The sequence below is a fragment of the Lagenorhynchus albirostris genome, chromosome 19 (assembly GCF_949774975.1).
Source record: "Lagenorhynchus albirostris chromosome 19, mLagAlb1.1, whole genome shotgun sequence".
Lineage (NCBI taxonomy): Eukaryota > Metazoa > Chordata > Mammalia > Artiodactyla > Delphinidae > Lagenorhynchus > Lagenorhynchus albirostris.
Window position 1 is genome coordinate 2,378,367 of NC_083113.1, and position 21,800 is coordinate 2,400,166.

A 21,800-nucleotide genomic window follows, 5' to 3' on the forward strand; every position below is an offset into this window, starting at 1 on the left:
GTTCACAGCGAGTAAATCCATCTATGTAGGATGACTACTCTCAAGTATTCCCCAGAGTACCGCTTGGACCACTCTCTGGTGGTCAAGATGGAGAACACATTCCGGGGGCGGGGGTGGGGGGTGGGGGGAGGGGCTCTAGATCGCTAGGAACTACACTACCCAGAAGGTAGTGCGCCGAGTTGAGCCAATAAAAGGTCAAGATAAAGGCATTTCCGTGCGTGCGCATCTCATCAGGGTGGGACTTCCGGCGTCCTCTTCGTGGCAGCCATTTTTATTGCTTTCGTATCTGTTGTCGCTCCGGAACGCTGGGCCGGGACTTGGGTGACAGGGTTGAGAAGGTCCAAGAGGAGCCGCTGTCTCCGCTGCATAGAGGCCGGTCTGAAGTTCAGCGACGCCGCCGGGGGTGTCCCGGGCCTGCCGTGCCCGCGTCCACCCGCCTCTCCCGCCGCTACCGGCCCCGCTCTGCCCCCAGACTCTGATGGCGTTGGCAGCGACGGCGCTGAGGACCCCGCCTCAGGTAAACGCTCATCCTCCGGGCCCTCACCGCCCTCACCCCACCAGACACTAAAGCCCCGAGTGCGGGGCGCCTGCTCACGTGCCCGCAGCCCAGGACGCGGTGTCCGGGATGGTGGGGCGTTCGTGGGTGGGTCTGTTTTTGATAGTGTGATGGCCGCGTGAGAGAGGGTGACAGGCGGAGGTACTGACAGGTGCAAAGGCTTGGAGGTTGGATTGAGCCGGGAGTATTGGGAAACCTGGGGTCCGTCTGATATCTGCAGGGAAGTGTGTGGTAGCGTGACCCCTGTACTGGCTGGCGGAGAGGTTCTTTCTTCATTCTGAGGGACCTGGATGCCATGGAGGGTAGTGGACAGAAGAGGAATACAGTCTGTATTAGGGTTTCAAAAGTTTTCCAAAAACTGATTAAAGAGAGAACAAACTAGAATGGAGCTGAAAACGACAGTGAGGCACAAGGCGCTAGTAAGAAGCAGCATTGAGGACTGAGGCGCAGAAGCTAGTCACTTAGCCCGAGGTCACCGGAATCCAGGGCTGGACGGGGATACAGGGGAGGCCTGACCTCATCTGGAGCCCAGTCCTTGTTGCCTACCCCTCTTCGCAGGTTCTGAAGGATGAAAAGCACTTAGGAAACCTATACAAGGAAGAGGAGGTTGTCCCAGTCACTCACTGTCCCTGACACCACCCAAATGGTGTCTGGGATTGTAATGTCTTTAACGTCTTCCTTGCTTTTTTCCAAGCTCGTGGGTGTGGGGACCCTGGGGATACCTCAAGCCCAGTCCTGAGTGCAGGCCAAGGGTTACACGGAGGTATTGCTATTGCTGTCAGTCAATATAAACACGTGTGAAATGTTGTGACAGGACCAGATACTGACATGCGCAAATGTTTGGAGGTATGACTATGCTGGAGATAGGGTAAAGTCAGTTTCCATTTTATTAGGACCAAAGAGCTGAGTGTCAAGAATCAGGTCTGTAATTGTCAAGAATTTGGACGTCTGTTATGGAGATAATGAGAGGTTTGGATAAGCGGAAGGGGTTGATTCTTATGCAGGTCTTAGTGAGTTCCATTGCCTGCAAAGAAGAGAACAGACTGTATGAGTAATATAAGAGGCAGGGAGCTGCCAAGGAGGCATTTACTATAATCCAGATGAGTGTTGGACCAGGGTGGTGGCCACAGAGGTGGGAAAGAAGTTGGACTTTCCATCCATGTTTTAAGGTGAGTCAAGTAGATTTTTAGATGTTGCGGGTGAGGGAGAGAAAGGGAAGAGTCAGAGATGACCCCAGTGTTTCCGGTTTTAGGAGCTAATGGGATGAAAGCTCCATCAACTGAGATGGGAAAGTTATGGTAGGTTAATTTTACTTGGGAATATCAGATGTTTTGTTTTGGCCTTGTCAAGAGTCTGAGATGTTTCAGAGAAAGCGAGTGGAGGCAGCAGTTGGGTGTCTGGAAATCTGGGGAGGAAGGTGGCTCTTGTGTGGAACAGGGAGGAACTGTGGATCCCATTTATGTGGGGGAATGCAGGTCATCCTGGCAATGCTGTTCGCTGGTCTGAAAGAGGAGGGTGCATGATGAGTGGTTTCCCTGCTCCACACCTGATCAGGGTTGCTGAGCACACAAATGCAGGTGAAGGATAGAAGTGAACATGGTAACCATATGGAAGAGAATGGGTAACTGAATTGAAGAGAATGGTTTGACAGGCGACTAAAGCTTTTGTGAGATTAATGGACATGAGATGGCTGTGGAGGCGTTGGAGTAATTGAAACAAGATGATGAGGCTAGGGCTCCTGCTAATTCACTAATGTACAGGTTCACCAGAATTTTGTGGTGAGGTTTGGTGTGGTGTGGTGTGGTGTGTTTGATCTTGATGGTGGGTAGGTCTGGGGCAAATATGGTCATTTGTGAGAGTCACTGTGCCTGGAATGGACACTGTCAGGGCCAGGATTCCAAGGAAGGTTGAGGGAGAGAGGACAGTGATGGCCGCTGAGGGGACAGGGAGTGCAGCACAAAAGTGGAAGTGGGTCATGGGCATCTGTAATCACATGTGCTTCTGGGTGGTTAAAATTGAAGCAAGGATCAATAAAAGTATGAAGGAGGCCTTCAAAGCAGTTTTCCCCACGTGCATAGTTGTGGGAGTGCAACTGTGGGGACTGAAGTTGTGAGAGAGGTACAGTCTACAGAATGATGGGCACACTAAGAGGAAGTGCTAGCTCATGGCACCAGGGCCCTGTTATTGGGGACTGAAGGTTGAAGCTTGAACCCAAGTTTGGTTGTGTCTGTGAGTCACAGCCTAGAGACCCCAGGGGAATTGATTGACAGGATGGATGGGACCCTACAGGCCAGGACCAGAGCTTGGATGACATCTCTGTGCTGTCCTGTCCAGTGGTGTTGAGGGCTGAACACAGTGAATGAAGAGACCCTGAGGGATAGGTGGGCATCAGTGGCACTTAGGCCTGAAATTCCTGTTCGGTGGAGAGCTCTGGAAGAGGATGAAGGTGGGATAGGTGTGTGATGAGATGGATTGTGGGAGCTTAGAGAGAGAATGTTCATAGCTCATTCTTTCTCTCTCATAGACGTGCAGTGTGACCTTTGAGGACATTGCTGTGTACTTCTCCTGGGAGGAATGGAGGCTCCTTGATGAGACTCAGAGACGCCTGTACCTCGATGTGATGCTGGAGAACTTTGCACTTATATCCTCACTGGGTAAGACTCAAAGCCTTCCCAGCGTCCTGGACTAGGCTCTATCCCACCTCACCCTCCTTTTCCCAGGGGGTGCTCTGTTCTTATACATGTGAACTGTGGGCACTACTTGCTTCCCAAGCTTTCCGTGTAGTTGCTATGGTAGCTAGGACTGGGCTGTTTGCACTGCCCTCTACCTTCTCCTGCAATATCAACCCTGATACCTGCTGTATTGAACACTCTTAGGAAAAGGATTCCAAGCCAGTAGTATTGCAGTGAGCTTAATGGATTCTACCTTACTTCCTTCTCTCTGTCTGGGTCAGTGTGTCTAGATCCTTTTCACCTCTGTGTCCAAGATTTGGTCCCTTCTTTTATTTACTTGTTTTTATTTTAATTTAATTTAATTATATATATATTTTTCTTCTCTTGGCTGAGCTGCATGGCTTGGGGGATCTTAGTTCCCCGACCAGAGATTGAACCAGGGCCACAGCAGTGAAAGCACCAAGTTCTGACCACTGGACCGCCAGGGAACTCCCTTGATCCCTTCATTTACCTAACATTTCTTTGTGCCTGCCTGTGCCAGGCATGCAGGCATTATCATGGTCATTACTTACCTGAACGATGAGCTACTTTTCAGTGTCCTACTGCAAGGTTTGTAGTGTTTATTTATTTATTTTTTTAATATACGTTTATCCAAAGTTTTTTTTTTAATTATTTATTTATTTTGGCTGCACTGGGTCTTCAATGTGGCATGCGGGATATTTAGTTGCAGCATGCGGACTCTTAGTTGTGACATGCAGACTTATTAGTTGCTGCATGTGTACTCTTAGTTGTTGCCTGCATGTGGAATCTAGTTCCCCGAGGGATTGAACCTGGGCCCCTTGCGTTGGGAGTGTGGAGTCTTACCCACTGGACCACCAGGGAAGTCCTTGCAGTGTTGGTTTTTTGTTTTGTTTAATAAATTTATTTATTTATTTTTAGTTGCATTGGGTCATTGTTGCTGTGCACATTCTTTCTCTAGTTGCGGTGAGTGGGGGCTAATCTTTGTTGTGGTGTGCGGGCTTCTCATTGAGGTGGCTTTGTTGCAGAGCACAGGCTCTAGGCATGCAGGCTTCAGTAGTTGTGGCACGCGGGCTCAGTAGTTGTGGCTCGTGGGCTCCAGAGCGCAGGCTCAGTAGTTGTGGCTCACGGGCTTAGTTGCTCTGCGGCATGTGGGATCTTCCTGGACTGGGGCATGAACCTGTGTTCCCTGTATCGGCAGGCAGACTCTCAACCACTGCACCACCAGGGAAGCCCCTCATTTTGGTTTTGATTTGCATTTTCCTGATGATCAGTGAGATGATTAGTGAAGAGGAACATTTTTTTTTTTTTTTTTTTTTTTGCGGTACACGGGCCTCTCACTGTTGTGGCTTCTCCCGTTGCAGAGCACAGGCTCTGGACGCGTAGGCTCAGTGGCCATGGCTCATGGGCCCAGCCGCTCCACGGCATGTGGGATGCCCCCAGACTGGGGCACGAACCCACGTCCCCCACATCAGCAGGCAGACCCTCAACCGCTGCACCACCAGGGAAACCCAGGAGGAACATTTTTTCATATACCTGTTAGCCATTTGTAGATCTTTGATAAAATGTCTGTTCAGCCATTTTATCTTTGATAAAATGTCCACTTTTTAATCAGATTGTTCTTTTCCTGTTGAGTTGTAGAGTACCTTATATATCAGTGTTTTACATATTAAAATATAAATTTCACCAATGAAATCTATCTGGTCATGGCCTATTTTTTTTGTTGGAAGATTTGCTTACTGGTTCAATTTCCTTACTTGTTATTGGTCTATTCAAATTTTCTGTTTCTTTATGATTCAGGATTGGTAGGTTGTATGTTTCTAGTCTGTTTCTTTTAGGTTATCTAATTTGTTGGTGTATAACAGTTCATAGTAGTCTTTTATGATCCTTTGTTTCTCTTTTATTTCTCTGTTAACTTATTTGAGTCTTCCATCTCAGAAGTCTAGAGAAAGGTTTGTCAGTTTTATTTATCTTTAAGCAAAACCAGTTCTTAGTATTGTTAATCTTTTTTTATTGTTTTTATAGTTTCTATTTCATTTATTTCTGCTCTGATCTTTCTTTTTTTTCTTTTTTGGCTGTGCCATGTGGCAGGCAGGGATCTTAGTTCCCCAACTAGTGAACGAACCTGGACCCCCTGCCGTGGAAGCATGGAATCGTAACCACTGGACTGCCAGGGAATTCCCCTCTGCTCTGATCTTTATTTTTTCCTTTGTTCTGCTAACTTTGGTCTTAATTTGTTCTTTTTCTAGTTCCTGGAGATGTAAAGTTTGGTTGTTTATTTAATGCTGGCATTTATTGCTCTTAATCCTGGCATTTATTGCTCTAAACTTGATTTTTCTCTTAATGCTGGCATTTATTGCTCTAAACTTTTCTCTTAAAACTGCTTTTGCACATTGTATATGTTTTGTTTCTATTTTTGTTTTTCTCAAGGTACGTTTGATTTTCCTGTTGATTTTTTCCTTTGACTGATTGATTGGCCAGGAGCATATTGTTTAATGTTCACATATCTGAATTTTTAAGCTTTCCTCCTGTTGCTGGTTTCTAGTGTTATCCATTGTGTTAGGAAAAGTTACTTGATATGGTTTGAGTCTTCTGAAACTTGTTAAGACTTGCTTGACATAGCATATAATCTATCCTAGAGAATATTCTATATGCACTTGAGAAGAGTGTATATTCTGCTGTAATAGGATGGAATGTTCTGTATACATTTGTTACATTCATTTGGACTAAAGTGTTGTCCAATTCAAAGATACCCTTACTTTCTATCTGGATATCCACCTGTGTTGAAAGGGGGATATTTAAGTTCCCTATTAACACATTATTGACTGGGAGATTTTTTCAGAAACTAATGCCTGTGGCCGGCAATTTGTTAGTTTGAGTAAATATCAACAACTTTTTTTGCACTTAATGTATTTATTTGAAACTTTGTACATGTCTTACTAAAGCATTCTAATACTTTGTTAGAGTGTGATAGGCAATATAGCAGGAATCTCTGTGCAGGGGAACAGAACACCTATTACAAATACACCGTTTCACTGTGCTTTCCCCTGGAAGAGCAGACTCTATACTTTCTGGAGGCATTTTTTTTTAAAGCCCTGTGGGTATTATTTCCTCTAGAATATGTTCTTTTATTTTACCTGGTAGTCAACAAGGTGGATCTTTGTGGGGAGGCTCTTTTTTTTATTTTTAAAATATTTATTTATTATTTTATTTATTTTGTCTGCGCCTGGTCTTAGTTGCTGCATGCGGGATCTTTTAGTTGTGGCACACGGGCTTCTTATTGCAGTACGGTGGACTTCTTAGTTGTGACATGCAGACTGTTAGTTGTGGCATGAATGTGGGATCTAGTTCCCCAACCAGGGATCGAACCTGGGCCCCCTGCATTGGGAGTGTGGAGTCTAACCCACTGGACCACCAGGGAAATCTCTTGGGGGGCTCTTTTAGAAACGCCACGGGAAGGATCAGGTGTGGGACTACCACTGCATTCACCGGAATGATCAGTTACCCATTCTCTAGCTACTGCTGACAAAAACTGCTTATGGGACTTCCCTGGTGGCGCGATGTTTAGGAATCTGCTTGCAAGGGCTTCCCTGGTGGCGCAGTGGTTGAGAGTCTGCCTGCCGATGCAGGGGACACGGGTTCATGCCCCGGTGTGGGAAGATCCCACATGCCGTGGAGCAGCTGGGCCTGTGAGCCATGGCTGCTGAGCCTGCGCATCCGGAGCCTGTGCTCTGCAACCAGAGAGGCCACAGCAGTGAGAGGCCCGCGTACCGCAAAAAAAAAAAAAAAAAAAAAGAATCTGCCTGCAAATGCAGGGGACATGTGTTCAATCCCTGGCCCAGGAAGATCCCACGTGCAGTGGAGCAACTAAGCCCATGAGCCACAACTACCGAGCCCGCATGCCTAGAGCCCGTGCTCCACAAGAGAAGCCACCTCAGTGAGAAGGCCACACACCACAACAAATTGTAACCCCTGCTTGCCACAACTAGAGAAGACATGAGCATAGCAACGAAGACCCAATGCAGCCAAAAATAAATAAATAGATGAATAAATTTATTTAAAAAATTGCTTGTAAGTCATTTTATTCTGTGCATTAAGGCTGCAATAAATTTTAAATACATTGAATAAACTGCAGTTACTCAACTAGAAACCCACTTTCTTATATCATTTTCGAGTTTTCCAGAGGATATTGAAGTTTGCCAGATATTGATCAGAACGATCAACTCCTTTCATATATTTATTATACTCTAACATATTATTGGGCTTAGTTATCTGATGGCCAGTCTTTCTGTCTTCCTTTACTGTAGATGCTATGGAGGTGTAATGAATAGTTGTCACCATGCAGACTAGCCTCTTGTCTTTCCATATAAGAAGAATCACTTCTCCCTTCTGTAAGAATGTCATTTCTACCCTCTGTAGATGTTTAGATTTCTCCTTTAATTGGTTTGGTAGACCATGATTCTCTCTTATAGTCCTACAAACTCTGGTTTTATTTTTCAACAACATTACAGATGTGGACAAAACTGTTGTAATAATTGTCTTGGTAAATATGGTGCCATGAACCAAGGTTGTAGGACCAACAATATTGTTTCTTGCAGTTTCTTTCCTTCACCCATGTAAACATCACGGTTGCATGTATACCCAGTTTCACTTTCGTTAAGCATCCTGACCAAAATTCCATATTTTGTAAAATATCCAGGATTATAGGTTTTGAATCTGAGTTGTCCTCTCCACTTTATCATTGCCTCATCAAGTGATAGCTCTTGTTTGGGTGTATAGATCGATTGAGATTTTGGTAGAAAATAAGCCAAAAGAGGTTTAATTTGTGAAATTCTGTCTGTAGGAAGTGGAGTTTCCGAGTTATCATTAAAGTGAAGAAATGTCATTATTTGTTTGAACCTTCTTCTCATCTTAATCTTTGATAAGTGTTTCAAGTAAGGGATCAGTCAACCAATATTCTTTCCACTGTGACTTTCTTATTTGTCTCATCAAAATTATTAACCCAAGAGGCTTCTTCATATCACTGTTGGTTACATTAGTCCATTTTAAAGTCTTATCATACTTTTTATATGATTTTTCATTTTGTTGGTGATATAAGTTTGTTTGAGAAGTGACCAACTCGAAAAAGTCGTTACCAAAAATTAATTCTGTTATTTCACTAATACTTGGCGGGTTATTACATTCAATAGTTACACCTGACACACTATAAAGTCTTCTAATTTTTGTGAAATGTTGTCTTCAATCCACTCTTACATAGAAGCAAAGGAGCATTCTTGAGTTTCATTTTCACTTTCCACAGTAGAGTCATTCACTACGGTTTTTTGTCTTTTTGTTGGTCTAATATTCACATCGTCTGAATCAGAACTATATTCTGAAGAACTGTCGTCTTCTGAGACACTAGTATATATGTCGCTCAGACAGAGAAAGTATCTGCATAAAATTCACCAAAAAATTCTTCATCACTCAATTTTGCAATGCATCATTTTTGAAAATTTTACGGTAATAAACTTGCGTTTAATGTACACGAGGTTGGAACAAAAACCTAATGGAGGAAAATGTGAGAGATAATGATAATCATAAGTTGTATAATGAACCCTTGATCAATTTTAAGTTCTAACAACTTCACACGGTGATGTTAATTGTGTCACTCTCTAAAAACGTATTGATACGTCTCCGGTCAATAACATTTGAGTAACAAAAGATGTATTAATGCATTTCTAGTCAGAAATGTGTTAATATTCTTTTGCTGGGACTTTCCTGGCAGTCCAGTGGTTAAGACTCTGTGCTTCTACTGCAGGGGGCACAGGTTTGATGTCTGGTTGGGGAACTAGGATCCTGCATGCCATGCAGCGTGGCCAAAAAAATAAAAAAATTCCTGCCTTCAGATCTGGTCATATTTGCTTAATTTTTAATATATGGTACGTATATATATAGTTAAATTGTTACATTCTCCTGGTGAATCAATTTCTTTATCATTACGTAATGAACATTGTCTCTTGTGATAGTTTTTTTTTTTAAGAGTGATCTTTATTTGTTTTTTAAAAATTAATTTATTTTTGGCTGCATTGGGTCTTTGTTGCTGCACGTGGGCTTTCTCTAGTTGCGGTGAGCAGGGTCTACTCTTCATTGTGTTGTGTGGGCTTCTCATTTCAGTGGCTTCTCTTGTTGCAGAGCATGGGCTCTAGGCATGTGGGCTTCAGTAATTGTGGCACGCAGGCTCAGTAGTTATGGCTCACCATAGAGTGCAGGCTCAGTAGTTGTAGTGCACAGGCTTAGTTGCTCCACAGCATGTGGGATTTTCCCAGACCAGGGCTTGAACCCATGTCCCCTGCATTGGCAGGCAGATTCTTAACCACTGCACCACCGGGGAAGTCCCTCTTGTGATAGTTTTTGATTTAAAGTCTATTTGTCTCACTTAAATATATCTTACTCTGTTCTCTTCTGAGTTCTATTTGCGTGGAATATCTCTTTTCAATTCCTTCACCTTCAGCCTGTGTGTGTCCTTAAGGCTGAAGTTACTCTATTGTAGGCAGCATATAGTTGAGGTCTTTTTTTTTTCTGTTCAGTCACTGTATGTCATTTAATTGGAGAATATTTTTAGGACCTACTGTTGCCATCTTATTATTGTATGGCTGTTTTGTAGTTTCTTTCTTCTTCTCTTGCTGTCTTCCTTTGTGACTTGATGATTTTCTGTGGTAATACACTTTTTTTTTTTTAAGTACCAACTCCTTTTTTTTTTTAATCTATTTTTGGCTACATTGGGTCTTTGTTGCTGGGCGTGGGCTTTTCTCTAGTTGTGGTGAATGGGGGCTACTCTTCATTGGTGGTGTACGGGCTTCTCACTGCGGTGGCTTCTCTTGTTGCAGAGCTCAGGCTCTAGGCACGCAGGCTTCAGTAGTTGTGGCACGTGGGCTCAGTAGTTGTGGCACGTGGGCTCAGTAGTTGTGGCTTGTGGGTTCTAGAGCGCAGGGTCAGCAGTTGTGGCACACGGGCTTAGTTGCTCTGTGGCATGTGGGATCTTCCCAGACCGGGGCTCAAACCCGTGTTCCCTGCATTGGCAGGCAGATTCTTAACCACTGCACCACCAGGGAAGTCCCTGTAGTAATATACTTTTATTCCTTTCTCATTGTCTTTTGTGTCTAGTATAGGGTTTTGCTTTGGGGTTACCATAAGGCTTATATAAAACATAGCATTCTATTTTATGCTGATAACAATGTAACTTCAATCTCATACAAAAAATCTACTCTTATACTTCCCCCACACATGCATTTTATGTTTTTGATGTCACAATTTACATGTTTTTATACTGTGTATTGGGTAACCATCAACAAGTTATTGTGGGTATAGTTGTTTTTAATACTCTTGTTTTTTATCCTTTGTAGTTGAGTTGAGTGATTAACACAGTTTTACAGTATTAGAGTATTCTGAATTTGACCATATACTTATCTTTACCTGTGTGTTTTATATTTTCATATGATTTCATGTTAGTAGTTAGCATACTCTTTTTTCTTTTTTTTTTTTTTGGCTGTACTGGGTCTTAGTTGCAACATGCAGGATCTTCTATCTTTGTTGCACTATGCGGGATCTAGTTTCCTGCCCAGGGATGGAGCCCAGGCCCCCTGCATTTGGAGCACGGAGTCTTAGCCACTGGACCACCAGGGAAGTCCCTAGTTAGCATACTTTTATTTCAGCTAAAAGAATTCTTTAGTCTTTCACATTTCTGGTGAGGTACTCAAGTGGTGATGAACTTCCCCAGTTTGTCTGAGAAAGTCTTTCTTCCTTATTACTGAAGAATAGTATTGCTGGTTAAGTATTCTTGGTTTGCAATTTTTTCCCCCACCCCAGTATCTAGAACATATCATCTCACTCTCATGGTATGCAGTGTTTCAGCTAAGAAAACCACTTTATGGGGTTTCCCTTGTATGAGGGGTTTCTTTTTTCTTACAGCTTTTAAAATTATCTTTATCATTACTTTTTGAGTTTTATATTAATGTGTCTTGGTGAAGTCGTCTGTGGATTGAATCTGTTTGGGGACTTCTGAGCATCATGTACCTGAATGTCCACTTTTCCCAGATTTGGAAAGTTTTCGTCCATTATTTCTTTAAATAAATTTTCTGCCCCTTCCTCTCTCTCTACTCCTTCTAGGGCTCACATTATGCAAATATTGTTTTGTTTCACAATGTCCCATAATTCATGTAGACTTTTTAAAATTCTTTTTAGTTGTTTTGTCTTTTTTCTCCTTTGATTGGATAATTTCAAAGACCTACCTTCAGTTTCATATTCATTGTTTTGATTGATCAAGTTAGCTATTGATACGCTACCGTGTTTTTCGTTTTGTTCATCATACTCTTCACCATAATTTCTGTTTGGTTCTTTTTCATATTTTCTGTCTCTGTTTGAAACTTTATTTAGTTTGCATATTGTTTTCCTTATTTTGTTGGATTGTCTGTTTGTGTTTTCTAGTAGCTCATTGAGCTTCATTAAAACAATTATTGTGAGAGACTTCCCTGGTGGTCCAGTGGTTAAGACTCTGTGCTTCCACTGCTGGGGGCATGGGTTCGATCCCTGGTCAGGGAACTAAGATCCCGCATGTTTCATGACGTGGCCAAAAAAAAAAAACAATTATTGTGAATTTCTTGTCTGACAGTTTATAGATCTCCCTTTCTTTGGGGCAGCTGATAAATTATTATGTTCCTTTGGGGGGTGTCATGTTTCCTTGATTATTTTGTGTGTGTTTCATGTAGCCTTGCTTTGATGTTAATACATTTAATGGAGCAGTCATTTCTTTCAGACTTTATGTAAGGTTTTGGTGGGGAAGACCTTCACCTTTTTGTGGGTGTTAGTATGCCAGCTTGATGGGTAGTTGCTGTTCCGACTACAACAAGGCCCAGGGGCTTAGAGTCTGTCCAGCTCTGTCAACTGAGATCAGTCTCAGCAAAGACTGCAGGGGTCCTCAATAGCTAAAGTTGTCGGTATCCACAGTAGTAGAGAAGACTGCTGGGGATCTCCTGATCTCTTTCTCCCAAGGGAAATGTTTTGACTGAGGGGCTCCCTCTTGATGGTAAGTCCGGCTCTTGGTTGGGGGGTGGTGCTTCATGGTGGTGATGGCATTGGTGTCTGATGTGTGGGCACTGTGGAGCAGATATAGATCTGGATTCTAGGGTGTGATAAATGCAGAGCAGTAGCAGTTCTAGGGTCCCAGACACTGAACAGCCTGCAGCAGTGTTGACTTTGCTTTGTGAGATGCAGTCGCACACTGAGCAGTGATGGAGCCTTGACTGGAGTCTAGGTGCACACAGAAGTGTCTGGGGTCTGAGGAACTAACTCACCTATAGTGGCCATGAATCTCGTGCCTGAGACGGGCATTCAGGTGACAGCTGTGGAGTCAGGTTATGGAATATGGGCATCAGTTTCACAGTTGGGGCTCTGGGGTTTAGGGTGTGTGCAGGATTTATGGGGGTGGCAGCCATGGTTTTGAAATAGAGCAATAGCTACTTTTGGAGGAACAGGTGTGATTCAGCATATTATTCTCTTGCAGGTCCCCCATGGTCATGGCGATTAGTTACCTTATTGAAAGAGCTGCCAGTACCCTCTGCAGAGCAGGGAGCTGGTGTCCACACCTATAAACACTTGCTCTTCTCTGCCGTGCAGACAGTGGGATCTGCGGCTATATCGGGGCCTGTTGAGGTTCTCCAAAGCAAAGGCTCCTGGGGTCCTTTGCAGAGCAGGGCATTGGGGAATGTGATGGCAGCCACCATTTGGCTGATACACATAGTTCCCACCATTCATCTTATTTCCTATCCATCTCCACATGTCTGTTAAGCTGATGTCCCCAGCAATCCTTTTTTTTAAAAAAATATGTATTCATTTTTGGTTGCGTTGGGTCTTTGTTGCTGCACGTGGGTCTTCTTTACTTGTGTCGAGCAGCGCTACTCTTCCTTGCAGTGTGTGGCGTCTCATTGGTGACTTCTCTTGTGGAGCATGGGCTCTAGGTGCGTGGGCTTCAGTAGTTGTGGCACTTGGGCTCAGTAGTTGTGGCTCACAGGCTCTAGAGCTCAGGCTTAGTAGTTATGGTGCACAGGCTTAGTTGCTCCATGGCATGTGGGACCTTCCTGGACCAGGGCTTGAACCCATGTCCGTGTATTGGCAAGCAGATTCTTAACCACTACACAACCAGGAAAGCCCCCCAGCGATCACTTTTGTGTGGTTATTCTACTTTTCAATTTCCATTGTGTTGCTGCAGTGTCTTAATTGGATTTCTGAGTTCTCCAAGGGTCAATTTTGTTTGCAGTTAGCTGTCTGTTTTTTGTTGGTGGTAAAGGCTGGTGTCCTCTGCTGTTACGCTGATATCACTTTTAGATTGGTTTTCTGTGTCTGTTATGTGCTGAGTTGCTCTGTGACAGTAGAAGTCATCCATCTGTCCTGTTTTTACCTTAGGATTTGTATCCTGCATGTACCATGTAGTTGCTTAACTAGGGCTTACAGATGTGCCAGGATGGATATGACTCCAGTTATGGCATGGTGGGCTCAGAGGGAGCCTGGTCCTGGTGAATGGCAGCTGAGTAGAGTATGACATCAGGCTGTTTTCAGATCATACCAGGAATCTATCTTTGTTCAACCAGGGTTTAGGTGCCATTTGCAGTGGCTATACCTTACTTCTATATTTCCTTTTCCACTGTTAACACTTGCCTGACTTGTCAGTTCTACTACTTGTAATTCCTATGGTGACTTCCAGCCCAGGGATAATTTCTACCTCTCTGGACTCCACATCTCCCATTTTTCTCACCACTCTTTCTGTAGTACTCACCAACATTGGTTGTGCTGTGATATGTTCACATTTCCCTAAATTGACTTTGAATAGCAGCTAATATGTTGCTGTGGGATTTTAATGGGCTTAGATGCACGTTTCTACCATCTCACATCAGCAGCAGAAAAATCCTGCAAGAAGCCGTTGGGAAAGAAATGAGTTGTAGACCCTGCCTCTCTTCCTTGTGTCACACTCTGTGTTTTGTTTCCTTCCCCTGGTGAGGTCTCCACTATTCTGTGATCTTGAGGCTCAGTAATGCAAAACAGTCGGCTGTTCTTTCAACTGAATTCCAACTTCTGTATCTTGAAAAGCATCTCATAGACTAATACCTAGATGAGACAGATGGACATCTGTGATGAACTTGACCCTTCCCTATAGTCGACATGTACTTGACCAGCATTTCTTTCTGTTCAGGTTGCTGCTGTGGAGCAGAGGATGCAGAGGCACCTTTTGAACAGATCACTTCTCTAGGAGTGTCACAGGCTAGGACTCCCAAGGCAGATTTGTCTTTCCAGAAGACACACCCCTGTGAGATGTGTGGTCCAGTCTTGAGAAATGTTTTCCACTTGGCTGAGTGCCGGGAAACACAACACAGCCAGAAACTTTTGAGGTGTGGAGCATGTGCAAAACGATTTTATTTTAGTGCAAACTTTCAGCAGCACCAGGAGCAGTACATGGAAAAGAAAACCCTCAGAAGCAGTGTGGATGAGGCCTGGTTTGTGAAGAGCTGCAGATTCCATGTGTCACAGAAGCCATTGTGTTGTGGGGAGTTTGAAAAGGACTTCCCAACCATCGTGGGACATCTACAGCAACAGGACACTCATACTGTGGAGAAGCCAAACACAATCAGCCAGTGTGGGTCAACTTCACAAGGCAGGAAAAGCCGTCACACCTGGGTAGAATGCAAGAAAGCCCTCAGCCCCAAACACACACTTGTTCAGGACCATGGTGTCCACAGTGGAAGACAGTGTTTTGTGTGCAGTGAATGTGGGAAAGCATACAAGTACAAATCCTCATTTGTTCTGCACCAGAGAATCCACACTGGAAAAAAGCTTCATGTATGTGGTGAATGTGGAAAATCTTTTAGGCAAAGCTCAACCCTCTGTCAACATCTAAGACTTCATACTGGGGCAAGGCAGTACAAGTGCAGCAAATGTGGGAAATCCTTAAGCCACAAATCTGTCCTCATTTATCCCCATTCATGGCACAGTGGAGAAAGCAGTTATGTGTGCAGTGAATGCTCAAAATCTTTTAGCCATAGCTCAGTGTTCTTTCCACATAGGAGATTTCAAATTGGAGAAAGGCCTTATAAGTGTACTGACTGTGTGAAATCTTTTACTTCTATGTCTGCACTCAGTTATCATCAGAGATCTCACACAGGAGAACGACCTTATGTGTGCAGTGATTGTGGGAAATCTTTTATCTCTAGTTCTGACCTCCGTTACCATCAGAGAGTTCATTCTGGAGAAAGGCCTCATGAGTGCAGTGAATGTGGGAAATCTTTTATCACTCGTACTGCTCTCCGTTATCATCACAGAGTTCACACTGGAGAAAGACCTTATGAGTGTAGTGAATGTGGGAAGTCCTTTACCCGAAAAAACAACCTAATTATACACCTGAGAGTGCACTCAGGAGAAAGGCCTTATGAGTGTAGTGAATGTGGGAAATCTTTTACCTTTAGCTCCAGCCTTCGTTATCATCACAGAGTACACACTGGAGAAAGACCTTATGAGTGCAGTGAATGTGGGAAATCTTTTAACAATAGGTGGACACTCATTCGACACCGGAGAATTCACACAGGAGAAAAGCCTTATGTGTGCAATAAATGTGGGAAATCTTTTTCTTGTAGCTCCACCCTCCAGTATCATGAACGAGGTCACCTTGGGGAAAGGCCTTATGGGTGTGATGAATGTGGAAAGTCTTTTACCACTAGCTCTGCCCTCCGTTATCATCAGAGAATTCACACAGGAGAAAGGCCTTATGAGTGCAGTGAATGTGGGAAATCTTTTATCTCTAGGTCTGACCTCCAATATCATCAGAGAGTTCATTCTGGAGAAAGGCCTTATGAATGTAGTGAATGTGGGAAATCCTTTATACGAAGGAATAACCTCCTTTTACACCAGAGAGTTCACACAGGAGAACGGCCTTACAACTGTAGTGAATGTGGGAAATCTTTTAACAATAGGTGGACACTCATTCAACACCAGAGAGTTCACACAGGAGAAAAGCCTTATGTGTGCAGTGAATGTGGGAAATCCTTTACCTCCAGCTCCACCCTCTGTTATCATCAGAGAGTTCATGCAGGAAAAAGGCCTTATGAATGCAGCGAATGTGGGAAATCTTTTACCTCTAGTTCTACCCTCCGTTATCATCAGAGAGTTCACACAGGAGAAAGGCCTTATGAATGCAGTGAATGTGGGAAATCTTTTACTTTTAGTGCCAGTCTCCGTTATCATCACAGAGTGCACAGTGGAGAAAGGCCTTATGAGTGCAGTGAATGTGGGAAATCCTTTAAGGATAGATCACAATTCAATAAACACCGGAGAGCTCACACTGGAGAAAGACCTTATGAGTGTGGTGAATGTGGGAAATCTTTTAGCCAAAAATCTTCCCTCTCAACACACCGGAAAATTCATAATAGAGAACGGTCTTATGAGTGTAGTGCATGTGGGAAGTCTTTTACCTCTATTTCTGGCCTTGGTTATCATCAGAGAGTTCACAGGGGAGAAAAGCCTTATCAGTGTAGTGAGTGTGGGAAATCTTTTACCAATAGCTCCATACTGATTCGACACCAGAGAGTTCACACAGGAGAAAGACCTTATGTGTGCAGTGAGTGTGGGAAATCTTTTACTAGTAGTGCCACCCTCTCTTATCATCAGAGAGTTCATGCAGGCAAAAGGCCTTATGAGTGCAGCAAATGTGGGAAATCTTTTACTTCTAGTTCCACCCTTCGTTATCATCAGAGAGTTCACGCAGGAGATAGGCCTTATGAGTGCAGTGAGTGTGGGAAATCCTTTATCTCTAGCTCTAAACTCCGCTACCATCAGAGAGTTCACACGGGAGAAAGGCCTTATGTGTGCAGTGAGTGTGGGAAATCCTTTAGGGATAGTTCCCAATTTAGTCAACACCAGAGAGGTCACACTGGAGAAAGGCCATATGAGTGTAGAGAATGTGGGAAATTTTTTATGCGAAAATCTACCCTTTCTCAACATCAGAGAGTTCACACTAGAGAAAGGCCTTAGATGTACTGGGGATGTGCAGTTTTCTTGTTCATTGTAAGGATTCCAGAGGAAACTGAGGAGCCATATGTCTGAATTAACTCTCAGACATTTGAGCATGCACAGTGGGGAGATTTCCCCATAAGTTTCAGTTATGTGGGAAGCGTGGGACTATGTTGCACTCTCTAACCTGTCCAGGGCTCTTCCCAGATTTATGTCACTTCCATCTCTGGGGTCAAGGCCATTTCACCTCCACCACCTGGTAGGTTCACACAGTGTGCATCAGTCACCAACCCAGTGTGTTCAGGGAAGCTGACCTCTGTCCTGCAATGTATTGGCCAAGTTAGGAGTCACCTGAACATTTATGGCATCAGCTTTCACTCCTCCCTGACTTATCTTGGACATGGACCTGGTCAGTATTGGCCCAGAAGATACCAAAAGTTCAGCTGGCAGCTAGCAGAGAATGACAACACAGGGATGTGTTGGTCTCACATGATAATAGTAAATTTTTCCAGCTTCCAAATCATGAACTGGGTAACTGCCTGCTGCAGATTGCTTTGGCTTGTACAATAATCAAGGCCTTACAAGCTCTTTACACTCTCTTTAATCTTGGAAGTTCTGTTTACTCTGCAGGTAGTTTATACACAGGTTTTTACTGTGTAAGCATAAAGGGGAGAACAACTTTTAGGGGTCTCAAAATTTCTGTGTCTGAGGAGGGATGGTATGATGGCAGACAGTAGCTTGCCAGTTTTGCCCAAATTTGCATTGCTGCCCACTGCCTCCTAGGAAAGACCGCAGGGATTTCTGGTTTTCATATGAAGCTTGGAGGCTTTGTGTTTTAGGAGTCTCCAAGATGTCCCTGAGAAGTGGCAGCTGTGAGAATCTCAAGAGCTTTGAAAGCAGAATGAATTTTTTTTTTTTCGGTACGCAGGCCTCTCACTGTTGTGGCCTCTCCCATTGTGGAGCACAGGCTCCAGACGTGCAGGCTCAGCGGCCATGGCTCACGGACCTAGCCACTCTGCAGCATGTGGGATCTTCCCAGACCGGGGCACGAACCCGCATCCCCTGCATCGGCAGGTGGACTCTCGACCACTGCGCCACCAGGGAAGCCCCAGAATGAATTTTTTCCCTTCCTCAAAGGAGAGGTCACAGGGCACTTCAGCACTGTTGAGAGATTATCTTCCCCAGGTCTACAGAGAGCCATATTCCCTGATGGCCACAATTTATTGGCCTAGTGTCACTGGTTCTAAGACCATTGGGTCCAGGGGAAACCATAATTGGTACAGAAACTGGTTTACTAGGGAGGGGAATAGGCCGCAGCCTACTAGTGTGTCAATGTAAAAATGACTGTGGAGAATCAGTTTGTACACAAATCTCAGTACTTCCAGGTATGTTTATCTTGTATAGCTGAAGTCATCAGAGAAAATAAAAATAATTGAAAGGTTTTGTGGATTCCTTTAGCCCCTGTAATATTCACCTCAAGGCCATTACTGCATGGGCAGGAAGAAAGAGAAAAAAGGGGATCTAGTCCACAGATGTGGCTCTTGTGACCCAGACAGCATTCCTGTTTGACTTCAGGTGGAAATGTTCTTTATTGCTCACCATATTTGCTGCCACTGAGGCAAGACTGCCGCCCCAACCCCCTGGGGCATAAGGATAGAAATGATGGAGTCAGTATAAGGTTGCCAAACCTATTTTCTGAAAGGACTGGGACATAGAGATCTTTAAATCTTGAGCTATGTTTTAAAGCTTTACTAAGGTATAATTTACATGTGCTAACACGAATATATTTAAAGTGTACAATTTGATAAGTTTTGACATAGGTGTGAACTTCTGAGACCATCATCATAGTCCTAATAGTGACCATATCTGTCATGGTATATTTACCTCATTCCTATTATAATCTCCTTGCCTTTCTCACCTCTCCAAGTAACCATTGATTTACTTTCCTTACAGTAGATACCTTGCATTTTCTTGAATTTATATTATTGGAATCATTTGTTGTTTACCGTATTTTTTTGTTTTCCTTTATGTATCATAATTACTTTGAGATTCATCAGTGGTATATAGTGCTTTTGGTTTTTGTTTTGTTTTTGGCTGAGTAATATTTTTCAATATGCGATGGTTAGTTTATCCATTCTCTTTATGGGCATTTGGTTTGTTTCTAAATTTTGACTTCTGAAAATAAATCTAGTATAAAAATTGTGTTCTTTATATGAATATATGAAGAATATATATGTTTCTTTTATCTTTTGTCAGTAACTTAGAATATAATGTGTGAGTCACAACTGTTTTTTACTTTTTTTTTTTTTTTGGCTGCGCTGGGTTTTCGTTGTGGCAAGTGGGCTCTTCATTGCGGCCTGTGAGGTTAGTAGCCCTGCGGCATGTGGGATTTCAATTCCCTAACCAGGGATCGATTCCCTGTCCCCTACATTGGAAGGCAGATTCTTAACCACTGGAACACCAAGGAAGTCCCACAACTGTTTTACTTTTGAAGAAACTAATATATTGTGATCTAAAATGATTGTACCTTTTGCATCTTACCAGCAATGTATGAGAATTCCATTTCTTCCATATTCTACTGAATACTTGGTTTATCATTTGTGTTAGTTTTAGCCTTTTAACTGAGTTTTTAGAGTTACCTCACTTTTGAGTTTCCATAAGGATTCATGATGAGTGTTTTTTCAGATATTCATTTGCTGTGTATCTTTGTTAAAATATTTGCCAAAATCTTTTTCTTTATTGACCCTTGGCTATCTTCCTTTAACAAATAGGACAATGAAACAACAAAGATGTATGTTGGAATTTCACTCATTTTAAAATACTTTTAATATTTTTAAAAAGTGATTTTGCTTTATGGAGTAACTTTACTGGCAGAATTTTCTGACTTAAAAAAATCTGCAGTATTCATAATGCAGTGGATACTTAGATATACCATTTTAAATTTAATCTACATTTTTAACATATTCTCTATATTCTTAAGTTCAGTCACTGAAGAATACAATAAAGCCTTGCTTTATAGTGCTTACACATTTTCCTGGTTTATATCACCGTGGAAGTTGGTGGGTTGGAGCAGATGGGGACAAGATTTACTTTATCTATCTATCTATCTATCTATCTATCTATCTATCTATCTATCTATCTATCTACCTATTGCTGTGTTGGGTCTTTGTTGCTGCTCACGGGCTTTCTCTAGTTGCAAGAGCGGGGACTACTCTTCATTGTGGTGCACGGGTTTCTCATTGTGGTGGTTTCTCTTTGTTGTGGAGCACAGGCTCTAGGCTCATGGACTTCAGTAGTTGTGGCTCACAGGCTCAGTAGTTGTGGCTTGTGGGCTCTAGAGTGCAGGCTCAGTGGTTGCGGCACACAGGCTTTGTTGCTCCGTGGCATGTAGGATCTTCCCAGACCAGGGCTTGAAACTGTATCCCCTGCATTGGCAGGTGGATTCTTAATCACTGCACCACCAGGGAAGTTCCAGGGACAAGATTTCATCAGGATGGACTGGTCTTTTCTTTGAGTCCCAAAGCCTGGCTGGGGGGCGGGTGATGAAGAGATCAGTGGTCAGACTCCACAAGTCCTCATCCAGGCTGCTGGGTTTAATTCTGTATCCCTGACCAGTGAAAGGACCCACAGGCAAACACTCCTCTCCAGGCCTGTTTCCTCCTATGTAAGGTGGGGATTAGGATCTGACCTGCCTCTGGTCCACTGAAAGATGTGAGGAGGGGAGCTGTCCATTCCTATGCAGCTCCCTTTGCAGGTGACATTCTGGTGCCAGCCACCTTTAGCTCTCCCTGATGTCCTCAGATTCCTCTAGCCCCAGACCCCTCTATCCCCAGGGACATGTCAGAAATAAATGAGACATCTCACAATCCACGATCTGGGTCAGCCCCCATGGACTTACAGGCATCGAGGTGGGGTCTGCTGGGTACTGAGGTCTCCGTGTGGATACCCCAGTGGGAAATAATCTGGGCAACTTGCTGAAGCTCCTTGAGCCTCAGTTTGCTGACTTGGACATAAAGGTGTTAACTTTGGCCCCTGAGAGGATCAATGAATGTAACAAAACACTGAGCACTTAACACCTGAATTCGAGGGTTTGTATTTTGAGCTTGTATGTGGCGTATTTATTTAAAATTTTAATAGAAAATATTTTCATAAGTTTCCTTTTCACAATTCTCTTATTGTACTTAACTCTAATTTATTGGTATTTTTATTGTATTAGTAACATTCTCATTTTGTTCCATTTTATAGAGTGCCATGTAAGTTAATATAAATGCCATGTAAATATACTGTGAAATTTTACTCAATCCATATGTGTATCATTGTTATAGCATATTTCTCCTGAATCCGTTTACTCTGCGAGATTGAGAGCACACTCATCAATTGATGGATTATCACAGAAATAGTTTGATTCTTTTGCAAGTGTACTGAGAGATCTCTTACTTCTGTTTGCCCTAACTGATAAATTAATTCTCTTCAGATCCTCTTTAAACATATTTCATTTATTATGCTGAAATGCAAAATGACCAATT

The 21,800-nt window shown here is 43.2% G+C and overlaps 1 protein-coding gene across 1 annotated transcript; it reads left to right on the top strand.

Moving 5' to 3' along the window:
* The first annotated feature begins 274 nt into the window (after positions 1-274).
* On the top strand, positions 275-21,565 carry LOC132509113 (zinc finger protein 256-like). Its single transcript, XM_060129691.1, has 3 exons — positions 275-517; positions 3,081-3,210; positions 14,468-21,565. The coding sequence occupies exons 1-3, from the start codon at positions 479-481 to the stop codon at positions 17,293-17,295; spliced, it is 2,997 nt and encodes a 998-aa protein (XP_059985674.1). The 5' UTR covers positions 275-478; the 3' UTR covers positions 17,296-21,565.
* The last annotated feature ends 235 nt before the right edge of the window (positions 21,566-21,800 follow it).